General features: G+C 38.2%; 1 protein-coding gene across 1 annotated transcript in view; it reads left to right on the top strand.

Moving 5' to 3' along the window:
• The window catches only part of LOC129777990 (neuroligin-4, Y-linked), a 152,478-nt gene that overhangs the window by 121,286 nt on the left and 17,449 nt on the right, over positions 1-13,743 (top strand). The window contains exons 5-8 of the mRNA XM_055784608.1: positions 965-1,207; positions 1,312-1,459; positions 1,532-1,744; positions 10,676-10,814. Coding sequence (XP_055640583.1) covers positions 965-1,207; positions 1,312-1,459; positions 1,532-1,744; positions 10,676-10,814 — 743 coding nt within the window. The remainder of the gene's footprint in view (positions 1-964; positions 1,208-1,311; positions 1,460-1,531; positions 1,745-10,675; positions 10,815-13,743) is intronic.

The raw sequence follows: 13,743 nt of genomic DNA, 5'->3' as shown, positions 1-13,743 counted from the left end.
TCCCGTCGCATTATGCATTTTTATGGTGTTATTCGCGACGATCCTATCGTCGCTATCTGTCGCAAACAAGAAAGTTAGCATTGTCACACTCGCCTCAGCGCAGAAAGGATCGAAGAAAACAGAGCAAACGCTAACTTTTGCTAATAATCTTCCCAACAGGGCTAAGAACTCATTATCCTGCAGAACATTTTCAGGAAAGTTATGCAACTGGAAGTTAGTCTCGCGACACCTCTTCGGTTTTCCAGTGTCTGAAGGAAGAGAAGAAGTCTGCAACCGTGAGAGAAAGGGATGACTAACGGGCCGCAATGGCGCCGCCACCGTTTAGACCGGTTGTGTGTGTGTGTCTACGCTCCGCATTTTTATCCACAACTGCCTCTAGAGGTTTCAATGAAAACTTACTGTCCCCGTGAGTTCTTTCCCCAACTCTATCTTCACGGTGGCTTCGCACTGTGCAATCTCGCGGAGAACGTTAAAAAGTTTAATGGCACTCTTGAGCGACGCCAGCACATTTACATTAATCATAGCGGAATCTTGGGTATAAACACTCATTCGGAATAAGATCCTTGGTTCGGAGCGGTAATATTACATCTTGAGAGCAAGAACCGAGCCTCCACTTGACAGCAGGAAGCCGGGTTGCAATATATTTTGCTGGCTTTAGGAGTAATACTATCGTTTTCGGTTTAAAGTCAACCCTGTTTCGTACACATCCACTCCGCAAAATGCTTTGAAAAATGGCGAGAAGAGTGAAGTGATAATGCAAAACTTTTTCTATTAAAATTTTATGTGCTCGGCAGCGAAAACGAAAAGTCACATCTTTGTTAGTGTACGTAATGGAATTTTATGCACTAAATTCAATTAAAAATTTTACCGCCACTCTATGGTTGTTTGCGGAGTGTGTCCGTTGCCGGAAAAAGCCCTTCTCTCTAGCCTAAAAGCATGCTATCAATGTGCATTAATTTTTCAGGTCTCTTGTTTCATCGTGCGATCTTGATGTCAGGATCTGGACTGGCGCCGTGGTCGCTCGTAGGAGAACCGGCCAAGTTTGCTGCGTATGTTTCGCATCACGTGAACTGCTCACCTGACCTACCTCATCAGATGCTGCTCAAGTGCTTGCGGGATAAACCACTCGACGATATCCTCTTAACGCCCGTTCGTGCACCAGACTTTGGGAATGCCTTTGGCCCAAGCGTGGACGGAGTTGTGATTGGTACGTGTGCTGCTATATTGCATCACTTTTTAGTCTCTTGTCGCGATGTCACAATTTAAGGAACGTATAAGATGAATTAGTGTAATTAACACTTGCCTTTTCAGACACTGGCGAAATTCAGCAGATGGATGGATCCCATTATAGTGATTATGGGGCGCCAACGGTGCCGAAGTTATCACCCCATCTTCACAACACGCTCAACACGATTAACGCGATTCTTTTGCGTAAATTAGCTATTAACAAATTGTCCAAGTAATTAAATCCATTCCCTCAATCCTTTACAAACAAAACTTTCCCATCACATTTACCCATTTTCATCCACAGATACGATGTGCTCGTTGGAGTCACTAGAGCGGAAGCCTATTTTGTCTTCAACTCGGAAGACGTGCAATATGGCATCGAGGCCGACAGGAGATCCAAAATCCTGAAGAACTATGTGAGGAGCACCTATTCCTATCACCTGAACGAAATCCTAGCTACAATCGTCAACGAGTACACCGACTGGGAAAGGCCAATTCAGCATCCCATCAATATAAGGTACGACGATCACGTTTCTATATAACTCTACTTACAAATTCCATGTTGTCGCCGGGACCAAAGTTGGTATGATTGCGGCGGATTGATTATGAAAGTTTACCCGGCGACGGATGTAGGGAAAAGTTTTGCCAGTTTCTAGTTTCCTCAAACGGCGTAAAATTATACGGAATCGTGGCACAGCCGGGTTATATTGGAGGCTTTCGAGTTTCGCTTCCGAAATGAGAGTTTTCGAGTTTTAGTGGGCGATTGATGATTTATTTTTATTGTTTTGATGTTTGGTATCCTTCATCTTTTCTGGGTTACAATAAATTTTGATTATATCTCTCTTTTGCATGAGAAGTTCTAAATTTTCATTAGATAAATAGCTGAAAACTTAAAGAAATCATCACAAAACATCATCAAACTTAGTCATGACCAGGGTTGCCAACTATAATTTTCAAAAATCAGGAAGAGTGAAAATGATCTTAATTTTCACTCTTCCTAGTTTTTGAATTTAGACTAAAAATTAACTTAAAATTTTAAAAAAATAGCTCAAAACAAAAATCTAGCTAATATTGAATTTTCCGGAAAGCTCGTGTCGATTTTTCGGAAAACAAAAACATATTTTTTTCGGCAGATTTACGTACATTCAAATTTATTATACATACTACATTCTTATTTTTTTGTTCAACAATCTTTCACCATCTCTCACGCAGCTTGGAAATTCAATACGTCCAGAATATATTTGTTTTATAGTATTTTTATGGTGGTTCATGTTTTTGCTATTGAGGGAATTTTGCAGGGATCTTTTTGACGTTATCATTTTTCCCAAAATACCTAAAGCAGTGAATTAAATTTTCTGAATTGTGAATTAATGAATTGCTGAATGTATTTCAGTTTTGATGTTTTTCCCATATCTTATGAGCAAATGGTACAGTGACGCTTCTGAATCCGGACGCTTTTTAATCCGGACACTTTGCATAAGGGTATGTTAGAAGCCTTAGTATGGACTATGGCGTGTGGAGCAAAGATTTTCGATCCGAGAAACCGTAAAACAAGAGAAGCCATTAATCACAAATCGTACATGTACAAAATCCGTAACTTTCGGTGCGATGCTTCTTGATGTGAGCGTTGAATCTGAAAGACCCTGTATTACTTAATACTATTTACTTAAAGCTAAAGAAAGGTAGCTGGATTATTTTTTTTCCCCATTTGTTTATTTTAAGCTCATTAGCATTTAGCTCCGCGAAGTTATAGCAAATGCTCCTGTCGTGACCAGGGTCGCGAAACTGAGAAGCCATCTTTGAATTTATTAGCTTCGATCCGAGAAGCACCTTCCACTCCAAAAATCGTACACAGAATGATCTCTCAACTGGATGCAATGCATCATCCAACCAAGAGAATCCAATTCTCTCCCGCTTAATTTCCTCTCAGGGCTCCCATTTTTCTAAAGTGATCCCAAATTAGATTAAGTCCTCTGAAGTCCTTGTCCTTCATCGTTTTCAATTTTTTTACATCTATGGGGAAAGTCCACAAGAAATCTGAACTCCCTGTTCTCACATCGGAACAATGAGAATTATTCTCTTGTCTTCGGCTCGGCCTTCGGCAATCAGCGTTTTTCTCAAGCGTCTCTTCTTCCGGTAGATCTAGCGTTTAGGAAAATTTGCGTTTTCCTACACTGTTATGTTAAGTGTACAAGCTTTATTTCCCACAATACTTCCCTTCTCTACTCTCTCCATTACCGTTCAACAAGTTATCATTGTATATCTGAATTATTATTGATTCCTACGACATTACGTTTATTAGAAACTTCACATTTCTAGTTCGTTTCATAGGCTTCTTTTATTCTTTTTACCAATTAAACAATTATGAAACGTATCCGTACGGTGCATCTAAAAGCATAAAAAATATCGCATTTGTGGTCTTTAACTAGAAATTTCTATTAACTAACGAATGACAAGTGTATATAAAACGTGATTTCTTATCACCACTATACATTGGCTCTCTAACTCTTGCTTCACATTGCATTAGAGTAGCCCATTTTTGAGAATCACTTGTCTAGATAGAAGAACTCATTTTGAGAATTATTTGTGACGTCTAGTGTGACGTTTAAACTATCAGTTGTCAATCGTGCATCTTTATTTTTGTTTAGAACAAAATATACTAAATAATAGTAAACGAAAATAAAAGAACGTTGAAATGCATGTAAATTGATCGATAAAATAGTGTTTACCGTCTTATTAATTTCGTGTTTTTATTCAATTCATCTTCATTACCAGTTTAATAAAGTGAAAATTACTCACCGGAAAATTCTGTAAATGAAGTCTTGCCGGTTTCTTCATAGCTGCTCCCCGACGAAGTTTCGGTCGATTATCTTCCATGTGTTTCCCCTCTGCCATGATATCTAATTCGGTGTCATCCGAATTCAGAGCTGTTGCAACGCTGGGTGATACAGGAGAAGGAGCCTTCTTAAGGTCCTTAACGCTTCTAGCTTATTCAATTCCGTTGCTACTTGCAGCTACCATCCTTGAACCTTCTTGTGCTGAATGTCCGAAGATGTGGCTCCTCTTGACCGGTCCGCGTGTTAAGTGCTGATCAACTTTTTTTCTGTGTCTCTTTCCCGAATCTGTTCACGGTCCAACTTCTTGTCGCTCAAACTAGACCAGAGACTTGTAACTGCCTTGATTCTTCATGTAGCTCGACGTGAAAAAATTAAATCTATTCGACCTGATTTTGCGTGGCATGTGATAATTTTCTCTAATGTGTGCGTAACGTTCGGAGGATGGAGCATTAACGATTTGGTCCTCTGAGATCGATGACAAACCGGAAGTCACTGGGACCCTCCCGGAACAATGAGCATCGACGAACAAAGCGATGTGCTGATCGGCTCCTTAACGCACTCGATAATTCCTCTTCCTGTGAGTTCATCAAGTCGTTGGTGAACTGCATGATTCATTGCAACGGGGACAGCCCTTGCCATTTATCGTACTGCTAAGAGGAACCTTCAACCCAAGTAACAATATGCTATATCTGACTGCTGTAACTCAATAGTAAGCGAGGTTTCCTAACCACATAGAATTTCTCCAATAATACTGGGCGATCATCCAATATGTACAGGAATGCTTCAAAGGTACACTGTACCTGTGTGCCTCTCGATGATGCGTAAGCCTTCGAAGGACGGTCAGTTGCTTGTTGATTTTTTTTTACTCCTTCACTGTATTGTACATTCGCAATAATCCGTTCAAATACGGAATTTGTGACTGGTGTCGATCAGGAACTCACAGATTATTCCAGCCACACTGGCATTTACGATGCCGTTATCGCTTTGTGTACACACCGCAAAAGCTTCAACGGTCGGCCCCAACAACTTGTAAAACTATTTAAAATAATTCAATTAGAGCTGTGCATGTCATCTAGCCACCCAGAATAGCAAAGAATAAAATTGTGATCACATACGAATCCGTAAGGTCAGTTTAACAATTTCAATTACTTTATTGTTGAATTTTAAATTATCAAATTACAGGAAAATAATTCAAACTACAAATTCGCGCCTAAACATATTGTTTCATGACATATGCCCCCCGATAAGGATGGTTTAGATAAAACATAGCTTACAGCTCTCTCAGTGTTCTCCTCGCATTCTTTCTGGTTTGATGCTGACTATCGCTTCTTCTGACGATTCCATTACTCGCTTCAGAGAATCCGATAGTTTTCTGTTGTCTCTCGGTGGTAGTAGTTAATTGCACACCCTTAGTAAATGACCCTTGACGCCGCAATTGTGACAGGACATTTCTATGGCAAAACATCGTTTAGCAGAATGATAGATGCTGTTGCATCGAGTACAGTACGAGCTTCGCCAAGTCATACCTTTGAATACACGTTGTCCGCCTCCACCCTTTCGATTGGTTTGGTTGTGTATACGGGAGCCGTGTTACTAACACCATACCGCGGTGTTTCGGTCGTTGCTAGTGGCCATTTCGTGATTATGATGTACGATAGCAAATGCAGTTTCTATGATGACTTTTCGTTTTTTTTTGTCATTTTCTTTCCTTCTTCGGCTTATCTTGTTTTTTTTGCCAACGATGCTTACTATGCTTTGGAGCATCTCTTCTTCCGGCTTACCACTATTTTTTTGCCAAATATGATATTGGCTTATCTCTTCTTTTACCAATTTCTATTATTTTTTTTTTATTTTTATATATGTCACATACTCTTGCTCGCAAGAAAACTGCACCGCTATCGCAACCGTGTCACATTTCTCATCACTAAATTTGATTTTCCTCTGAAACTTACTCTAAAGGAGCGTCGACCACGCCATTGTCGTGACCAGGGTCGCGAAACTGAGAAGCCATCTTTGAATTTATTAGCTTCGATCCGAGAAACACCTTCCACTCCAAAAATCGTACACAGAATGATCTCTCAACTGGATGCAATGCATCATCCAACCAAGAGAATCCAATTCTCTCCCGCTTAATTTCCTCTCAGGGCTCTCATTTTTCTAAAGTGATCCCAAATTAGATTAAGTCCTCTGAAGTCCTTGTCCTTCATCGTTTTCATTTTTTTTACATCTATGGGGAAAGTCCACAAGAAATCTGAACTTCCTGTTCTCACATCGGAACAATGAGAATTATTCTCTTGTCTTCGGCTCGGCCTTCGGCAATCATCGTTTTTCTCAAGCGTCTCTTCTTCCGGTAGATCTAGCGTTTAGGAAACTTTGCGTTTTCCTACACTGTTATGTTAAGTGTACAAGAAGTGGGTTACATACTTTTTTTCTGTCAGCTTTATTTCCCACAGCTCCCACTTGAAAAACCCACCTTGAAAAACAGGAAGTGGGTTAAATCTGTGGTATAATCGCAAAGGTGACGTAGGACTACCTTTGATTTAATGATCATTTGTTTTTAGTTGGTTCTGAATCAATTCTGAATGAATGAATAAATGAATATCTGGGGGACTTCGAAAACGAGAGCGTTACGTTGAAGGCACAATATTCAGCAAAAAAAGCAATCACACGAAAGTTGTATAATACATAATACATTGCTTGTATTGTGATATGATTTGTATTCCAAGTCCAATAGACAAAATAACTGTTGCATCAAATCAGTCTACATATTTTTTGCGTTCGCTCATCCTTTCTCACAACACATTTTTTATATTTTATACTTTTATGGTTTATAATATCACGCTTCTTTTGCTTTCGTTTATTTCTTTCTCTACTCTCGCACCTTGAGGACTCGTTTGTTGAGGGACCAAGCAGACATCTCGTTAGTCTTTCGGTGGTAAGGCACCACGAAAGCAGCTCGGATAAGCGCACCAGTCGCAGGAAGTGTGTTAAAAAGCCACATCGCTATCGACCGGGAACTTTGTGTGAAATTCGTCGCTATCAGAAGTCGACCGAATTGCTGATCCGCAATCTACCTTTGAAGTATTTGGTTCGTGGAATTGTTCAGGACTTCAAAACCGACTTGCGCTTCCAAAGTTCCGCGGTTATGACGCTGCAGGAAGCCTATTCGAAGATACCAATTTGTGTGCTATCCTAGCTGGCCTATCGTATCCAAGGAGAGCGTGCTATATTAGCTTAGCATATAATCAACGGCCCTTTTCAGGGCTCCAAATTTCATGGATTAGACCTCAGAAAAGTTTTTTACAGGCCGAACTGAAATGAGCATTCAGCGAAAATCGTGGTGTCGATGATAATCCAATACCGATAGGGGCCATGGATAAAGATTTGATAGTGAAAAATATGAAATACATGACATGGTGTAGTGAATATTTCCCCATATCGAAGAAATCACTTTGATGAAACTGCATTATAAAATTATTTGTGTACGAATGCCGCAATCGATAGTCGACTCTAATTTGCGTTGGGTAATTTCCTCGGAGGACTCGATCCCTCCTTTGAGCATTATTAATCTCTTTCTGGCAAAACGAAGTGGTATGAATGATATTATTCGAAAGATAAAATGAAGATGTTTTCTGCCAATTTCCTTCAACCTCCAAACATCTCTTTCTCCCGTTTGTCGTTATTGCGTTCGCTAATCCTTTCTCACAACACCCATTTCTCGGATGAGAAATTGTTGAGTTAACATCGTTTGCCAGTGCGCGTAGAGCGGGAATTCCTTAAGATTCATTGCCCCTCTAATAAATTTCCGAAAGACGTGGTCTTACTTTGATCGCATTTGATTGAAAAATCCAAAACGGAATGTGAGTAGGAAGCAAATAATCGCTCGAAAATTACATGATTTTCACGATGTGAAAAATTTTCCGTTACATCCAATATTGGATACGAAAATTATCTACTGATGAGGAAAAATAATGTTCAGAAACTTTCTTGTCAATTGCGATTGATTGAAAAATCACAAAACCAAATGTATTTGGTTGCAGTGTTGTATGGATAGAAAACAATAAAATAAACTCTTTCGCATCAATGTATTTTTCAATTCCCAGGGGAACTGGTAGATTATTTTTCAACAACGATGATAGCAACGAGGGTTCCGCGCGTGTATGTGTGTGAGGCGGCTGCTCCGATGTTTCAAGCGGAACCGTGGAATCACTCTCCTCCTGATGGATTCCCTTCTGACCTAAGGTGCACAAACAGGCTCTTGGTGACACCGTTCATCAGCGCTTTCAAGATAAACGAAGTTAGCTTCACCACAACAGCGACAACATACTCCAATCGCTGTTCTATTATAACTGAGTGGGTTTACGAACGGCGCTCGCTTGTATACCGATTGGTGATTTCAATAACCTGTTTTGAAAGCAATTTTAAGGCTATTGAAACAAGTTTTTGGATGAAAAAGTAACAAGTATATAACGCGTAGACATTTTATCTTTCGAATGAAGTGTTTATCATACCATTTCGTTCAGTTGTTTAGGAGCTATTAACGCTCAAAATCTCGGTCTCCGGCGTAACGCTTTCGTTTTCGAAACTTTGATTTTACACCCCGGTATAGAAATAAAAATTTACACCCCGGAACGAATTTCTGACTATTTTCTATTTGTACAATTATTGTACTTTCTAGACGAATTTCTGACTATTTTCTATTTATACAATTATTGTATTGTATAAATAGAAAATAGTCAGAAATTCGTCTAGAAAGTAGTCACATTGTGTAGAAAAACCAAAAACAAACCGTATATATTTTTAGAGCTGGGACCAACAGTGATATTGTGCAAACGCTCTTGATGCGGGTTGAATGGAAGGCGCAGCGAAAAAAATCGGGGCTCAAAGTGTTAAGCATTGACCTTGGCATGGTTACATCAATTATTTCACTGTATTCGTTACAGAAGCTCATCATACGATTGATAGGACTATATTTGGCGTAATTTGTTCTTCTGTAATCTGTGTAGAAAATGTTAGACTTCTCAGATGGCTAATGAGTGCGTAAAAATTTAGGTTTCCTAATATTTCAGTCCACTCGTTGTGATAGTATGTCAAAAATAAATAGAATCATGGCAGAGTTGCGACGTTATTTTAAACTTTTTTTATTAATTTGCATGCAGTGCTTCATATGGAGGGAGATGATATAAAGGCCAGCCTAGTTTACGAAGTGCAAATAATAAAAATTGTGTTTGTACAGATTCAATTCTGTCTTCGTGTGAACTATGTAGGGGGACCATGCAATTCTAGAATACTCGAAAATTGATCTGACGTATGTTACGTATAATGTTCTTATTGTGTATGGATCCTGGAAATGGTAGCTGAAGCGTTCAATAAAGCTCAACATATTATTTGCTCTATGGGTGATTGTATTATAATGATCAACGAAGAGTAGTTTGGAATCTAAGACTACACCTGAGTATCTTACTCGTTGACATATATGTATCGGTTGATTTCCTAACTTAATACCTTTGTTCAATTGTGTTCTTCTTCTTGTAAATGACATTTTCTAACGTTGAGCTATAATAAACTCTCAATGCAACAAGCATAAAAGATGTGAACTTCATTTTTGAATATTTGGGAGCCTTCTTCATTCTTTATTCATATCATCTGCGTAGATAAGTGCCTTAACACTTTTAAGAAAAACTCAAACATCATTAGCTAATAATATGAACAAAACTGGTCCCAAATGAAAGCCTTGAGGAACTCCAGATATAACAAATATTGGTTTCGATTTTCTTCCCATTAAATCTTACTATTTACATACGGTCAGTCAAAGATGATTCGATCCATTTCAACAGCTTCTTCTATCCCTATTTTTTATGTTTAAGGGGGAGTAATGGTATATCAACACGATCGAATGCTTTACTAAAGTCAGTGTATGGAGCTTCAGCTTAATTATCCATTGCATTCAAAGTGAATGTGACAAATTCCAGCAAATTTGTTGTTGTTGAGCGTCCTGTGAAAAAACCGTGTTTGTGTTTTAAGTTGTTGAATTTGTTCTTGGTTTATTATGACCTGAAAAAGTTTTGGAATGCTAGATATAATTTCTTACATCGGTTCCATTACCGGATTTAAAGATTGGTACAAGAAAGGTGTTTTTGCCTATTTTTGAGAACCTTTTCGACTCCAATGACTTATTGATTTTTTAATAATTTAGTTTTAATGTGATTGAAGATTTTTTTTAAGTTGGACGTTATGTCGAACTCTGTTTTTTGAGTTGTAATCTTTAAAGGCGTATTTAAAAGTTGAGTTGAGCTATTCTTAAATGTTTAGTGTAATCAGAGACTTTCTCAAATTCATAGTCAAATGGTTTTTGGATTTTATCTATGAATATAGAGTATTCGATAGCTGTGTGGAAAGCTTCATTTTTCCGTACTGGAATTAATGATTCAGTCACACAGAAATTTTCGGTCATATTTGTCAACAAGAAATCGAAGAAGCATTTCTGTCGACTATAAACATTGATTAATTAATTCAATCCAAGACCGGTTATTTTATAGAAAATAAATTGCAGAGTTTTATTATTACCAACCACACTACCGCACTAACAATTTTTAATTACCCCCTAACAGGGACGAAACACTGGAGGCGCTCAGTGATGCTAGAATTGTTGCACCAGCGGTGCAAACGGCCGACATCCATTCGGCTGACCATCGAAACTCGTTCCTGTATGTGTTCGACTATCAAACCAGATTTGGCGACTTTCCACAGGTAAGTGAACTTTAGCTTGGAATGGTTGGTTGTTTGATATTGAAAACATCACTTATTTCTTGAGAGTATGGCATACCGTGTACTTATGTCCTAATTAATCAAAATCACCTAGGTAATGATTAATGGTGAACATAGTAATGCGGTTTCCACGATTTCTCGTAGAACATTAATAACAGTACCGCCATTCAAATTTTTTCAAAGTACTAAAGCATTGAATTCTTATGCCGTCGATGTACCACCTCAAGCGGAGTGAAATCGAAAATATATTACAACAGCTGTAATATCGACATAGGATTCAAATCAATTTCTACAACGGAATTAATTCACTGGCACGGTATTGGAGGAATCTACGTGCTATCGTCCAATTGCATCTCAGTGTGACAAATTCATTTTCAGTCAACTATTTGGTTTCGAACTGCCATTCAAGGCACATCGACATTGACACGAATTGATTAAACGCACAAAGCCACACATGAGGTGCGACTAATTCAGAGTCGAATTAAAGTATGTACGAAATATCATTTGAATTTATGTTTAGAAAGAATTTATCAATGGAAAACCTGTGTTGATGTAATTAGAACTAACTTATTAAGAAGTGCTTGCGAATACCAGCATTCGCGTGACAAACAACGATTTAATATGATTCAGAGTACAGTTGGCTCACCTACATGGGTCGATATACCCCGACTGATTGAAACTGAAATTAACAATCAAAACAATGGTTTAGCAAGGTAAGCGAGGCAACGGAGTAGACGAAGCTTCCATTGAATTGCAGAAATAAATCGAAAATCGAATAATCTGGTTTAATGTTAGGATTTTACTTTACGACTGATTTTCATCCGCTGATATACAATACGTTCCTATACTTCGTTTAAAACCAGAATATGCACAATTTTCATTACGGCTCAATCTCTAGATGATAGGAAGTTGATTGCACCATTCAAAACTTCAGCTATCTCGATGAGGACGAACACAATGAAGCATAATACAGAACCACATACGATATTTACCTCCAAATTGCTTCTTCTGCAAGCACACGTAAATGGAAGAACAGAAACGTAATGTAATAAGTGTGTAATGTTGAAGAAGTTCATCAGTACTTGACATTGCAATCAGTTTGTTTTTTTTTCTTCCTTGTGCTGATGTCGAAAACAAACGAGAGGTCAAAACTGCCATCTCGTTTTTCCATTCCATTCGCTGGGAAAATTGACAACATGTACGCAAGCGCCAGCACAAGTGCAGGAGAGTATATAGGAAATTTCATTCCTGACGAATCGGAGGAGATGGTGCACGATATCTCGGTTGAACGAAGCTGCCCCTTTACCGATCAGAAGTACATGTTCGGTATTCACGGAGAAGAGCCACTACAAAGGTGACGTGTACGAGGTGCAAAGAGCACTTTTAGTGAGGCGGCCAATATCCTATGATTTATGGTCGAAAACGGCCGGAGCATTTTGTCTATGCAACTGGCAATCCATTTTGTGCTTTGTTTCATTTTTAAATATGTTTTCCTCCCTTCTCATTGCTGGTGACCAGAGGACGACCTGGATGGCCAGGAGGGTAGGCGTTGACACATGAAAAATAGCGTATGCATTCGTTTCTGAAACGATGATTAATGATACATCCCGTGGGGTGTGTTATCACACTTACGATCGTGACAAAGTGTTTCGCAGTAGTACTGACAGAATACGTTTTAACATATTCACGTCTGTGGTGACACGATTCGTTTCCGGCCAACAAGCGTTGATCCGTTTATCTAAATATTTGGGCTGTTGTGTTCTTTAGATGATGTTCATTGAAATGCTATTTCTAATGATTGTGCAATGATGAACGTCATATCATAGATGAAGGTAAACAATATTTTTTTAGGATTTTTTTCTGCAAAAATGGATATGGCCAAACCAATGGGATTGATCAAATATGCAATTTAATACCTAGCCGTAATTGTAATACTAACATCTCGTTACTCATCATCGACCTTTTCCACAGCACCAGGCACTGCAATGTGGTATAGGAGCAATTGTAAAAGAAATCGACAAAACATGAGTATTTTTGATTCGAATGAAAGTTTGTATTCTGTTTGGGTTGGAGAAAATATGAGTTTTCCACATTCCATTGTGGATTTGTTGACTCAAGTGTAACTTTTGAAAAGGACGTATCGATTTTAGTAAGAGAAATCTTTGATAATCAATAACTATTAGTCGTACCGGAATAGTGTCCAAAATAATTTTTTTATATTTTTTTATTTTTTCATATAAAAAAGAGGCATGAAATTTAAAAATGAGTCCAAGATGGTAAAACTATTTTTGGCGAACTTTGTGGAACATCGAATTTTTATGAATTTTCGAAACTTCGAATTTTTGAATATTAACAATCATTTTTAGCCACAAATTATGAATCTTGATGTGAATTAAAACAAAAAAAAGCATTATCAATCTCCTTCTAAATGCAGCCATTTTCTTTTTTATAGTAAATAGACAAATTAATATGTTTGTCGTGTTATACCGCCATGTTCATGGAATTTTATGAATAGTCCCAGACCCGGACAATACCTTCCAACATTCACGTTTTCTTACTAAGCGCAAGTTCATGAGTCCAACCGCAGAACTGTTCATTGATTGATCTTCTAATCGACCCCGTTAAATTTACCTTTTACTAAAAAAATCCTAGTGCTTCTACCAAAACTCATCATTATAATATCAAATTATTTTCAGACACAATTCTCGTTCAAGATTTTTCAACCACTGGCAAATAAAATGTTTCTTCGTTACATGGAATAAATATTTGATACAGAAAATATGATAGAATGAAGACAGATCCCTCCCCTCTTCTCCCCTAAGAGAAGGGTGAGGAGTGTCTATTCACCATAGAAACGTTTCGTGCCACCTAAAATCTTCACATGCCAAATTTGATATTTTCTTGATTAGTT

Source organism: Toxorhynchites rutilus, chromosome 3, assembly GCF_029784135.1.
Source record: "Toxorhynchites rutilus septentrionalis strain SRP chromosome 3, ASM2978413v1, whole genome shotgun sequence".
NCBI classification, from domain to species: domain Eukaryota; kingdom Metazoa; phylum Arthropoda; class Insecta; order Diptera; family Culicidae; genus Toxorhynchites; species Toxorhynchites rutilus.
This window is presented reverse-complemented; position numbering and strand designations above follow the sequence as displayed.